The sequence below is a fragment of the Procambarus clarkii genome, chromosome 36 (genome assembly GCF_040958095.1).
Source record: "Procambarus clarkii isolate CNS0578487 chromosome 36, FALCON_Pclarkii_2.0, whole genome shotgun sequence".
Lineage (NCBI taxonomy): Eukaryota > Metazoa > Arthropoda > Malacostraca > Decapoda > Cambaridae > Procambarus > Procambarus clarkii.
The window spans coordinates 2,613,623-2,616,627 of NC_091185.1; the positions used below are offsets into that span (position 1 = coordinate 2,613,623).

The 3,005-nt window shown below is 35.7% G+C and overlaps 1 protein-coding gene across 1 annotated transcript; it reads right to left on the reverse strand.

The window, feature by feature from the left end:
- Positions 1 to 201: 201 nt before the first annotated feature.
- Positions 202 to 1,020, reverse strand: LOC123756180 (golgin subfamily A member 6-like protein 7). The gene has a single exon (XM_069336422.1). The coding sequence runs from the start codon at positions 1,018 to 1,020 to the stop codon at positions 202 to 204; it is 819 nt and encodes a 272-aa protein (XP_069192523.1).
- Positions 1,021 to 3,005: the final 1,985 nt, after the last annotated feature.

The window sequence follows — 3,005 nt, forward strand, 5'->3', positions numbered from 1 at the left end:
GTGTGTCCTCCCATCCTTTCTGCTATTTTCATCGTTCATCTTAGCTAGGCATTTTATATAATAATTTCTTGCTGTTTTATGGAGATCTGTTAGTATCTTTCCCATGCTTTTTTGTGTCTCTTATGCTGTTTTGTATCTCTTATACTGTTTTGGATCTTTCTCATGCTGTTTGGATCTTTCTCATGCTGTTTTGGATCTTTCTCATGCTGTTTTGTATCTCTTATACTGTTTTGGATCTTTCTCATGCTGTTTTGGATCTTTCTCATACTGTTTTGGATCTTTCTCATACTGTTTTGGATCTTTCTCATGCTGTTTTGGATCTTTCTCATGCTGTTTTGGATCTTTCTCATACTGTTTTGGATCTTTCTCATACTGTTTTGGATCTTTCTCATGCTGTTTTGGATCTTTCTCATGCTGTTTTGGATCTTTCTCATGCTGTTTTGAATCTTTCTCATGCTGTTTTGGATCTTTCTCATGCTGCTTTGTATCTTTCTCATGCTGTTTTGGATCTTTCTCATGCTGTTTTGGATCTTTCTCATGCTGTTTTGGATCTTTCTCATGCTGTTTTGGACCTTTCTCATGCTGTTTTTGATCTTTCTCATGCTGTTTTGGATCTTTCTCTTGCTGTTTTGGATCTTTCTCATGCTGTTTTGGATCTTTCTCATGCTGTTTTGGATCTTTCTCATGCTGTTTTGGATCTTTCTCATGCTGTTTTGGATCTTTCTCATGCTGTTTTGGATCTTTCTCATGCTGTTTTGTATCTCTTATGCTGTTTTGGATCCTTCTCATGCTGTTTTGAATCTTTCTCATGCTGTTTTGGATCCTTCTCATGCTGTTTTGGATCTTTCTCATGCTGTTTTGGATCTTTCTCATGCTGTTTTGGATCTTTCTCATGCTGTTTTGGATCTTTCTCATGCTGTTTTGGATCTTTCTCATACTGTTTTGGATCTTTCTCATGCTGTTTTGGATCTTTCTCATGCTGTTTTGGATCTTTGTCATGCTGTTTTGGATCTTTCTCATGCTGTTTTGTATCTCTTATGCTGTTTTGGATCCTTCTCATGCTGTTTTGGATCTTTCTCATGCTGTTTTGGATCTTTCTCATGCTGTTTTGGATCTTTCTCATGCTGTTTTGGATCTTTCTCATGCTGTTTTGGATCCTTCTCATGCTGTTTTGGATCTTTCTCATGCTGTTTTGGATCTTTCTCATGCTGTTTTGTATCTCTTATACTGTTTTGGATCTTTCTCATGCTGTTTTGAATCTTTCTCATGCTGTTTTGTATCTCTTATACTGTTTTGGACCTTTCTCATGCTGTTTTGGATCTTTATCATGCTGTTTTGGATCTTTCTCATGCTGTTTTGTATCTTTCTCATGCTGTTTTGGATCTCATATGCTGTTTTGTTTTTCTTTTCTTTGAGGTATTCTTGATTGTTCCTTGGACTTGCATCCTTATTTCTTTTCCTTCTTTTCTTATGCCTGATTTGTATCTTCCTTCTTCAGTTCCGTTGATTGATTGATTGATGAAGATTAAGCCACCCAAGAGGTGGCACGGGCATGAATAGCCCCCGTAAGTGGTGGTCTTTTTTTTCTTAGTGTACTGGTGACCAAGTATATAATCTTGTATATTTCATTTTTATCCAATTATCTCTTTCATGTGTCCTAGTTACTTAATTTTGTCCTAATCCCTTCTGGTAGCAAGGTTATGCAGTATAGTTATACAGTATAGTTATGCAGTATGGTTATGCAGTATAGTTATACAGTATAGTTATGCAGTATAGTTATGCAGTATAGTTATGCAGTATGGTTATGCAGTATAGTTATGCAGTATAGTTATGCAGTATAGTTATGCAGTATAGTTATGCAGTATAGTTATGCAGTATAGTTATACAGTATAGTTATGCAGTATAGTTATACAGTATAGTTATGCAGTATAGTTATACAGTATAGTTATACAGTATAGTTATGCAGTATAGTTATACAGTATGGTTATGCAGTATAGTTATGCAGTATAGTTATGCAGTATAGTTATGCAGTATAGTTATACAGTATAGTTATACAGTATAGTTATACAGTATAGTTATACAGTATAGTTATGCAGTATAGTTATACAGTATAGTTATACAGTATAGATATACAGTATAGTTATACAGTATAGTTATACAGTATAGTTATACAGTATAGTTATGCAGTATAGTTATGCAGTATAGTTATGCAGTATAGTTATACAGTATAGTTATGCAGTATAGTTATACAGTATAGTTATGCAGTATAGTTATGCAGTATAGTTATGCAGTATAGATATACAGTATAGTTATGCAGTATAGATATACAGTATAGTTATGCAGTATAGTTATACAGTATAGTTATGCAGTATAGTTATACAGTATGGTCGCTTGCTTCTAGTAAGGTTCTTCTGTCTGATAACATATGATATCATTCCGTAAATCCCAATCTATTTCTGGGAAGATGAAGTCGCCAATGATTAGGAGTTTATCAGTATTTTTGGGATTATTCTAGCTAGGGAGCCGGTCGGCCGAGCATACAGCACGCTGGACTTGTGATCCTGTGGTCCCGGGTTCGATCCCGGGCGCCAGCGAGAAACAATGGGCAGAGTTTCTTTCACCCTATGCCCCTGTTACCTAGCAGTAAAATAGGTACCTGGGTGTTAGTCAGCTGTCACGGGCTGCTTCCTAGGGGTGGAGGCCTGGTCGAGGACCGGGCCGCGGGGACACTAAAGCCCCGAAATCATCTCAAGATAACCTCAAGATAGCTTAATCTTGGATTCTGTCTATGTAAGATTTGTGTGTATCTTTCTAATCCAATCTGTTTTTTTTTTGTTATTTAATGGATAAGTTGAAGACGATTATTGACTATTATTATTACGATAATGATTATTGTCATCTGTTCTGTTGTGATTGCTATTGTATAATTCCTATTGTATAATTCCTATTGTATAATAAGTGTATCAATTTGCTTCCTCAATAATATTCTCGTCAATTACATCTCA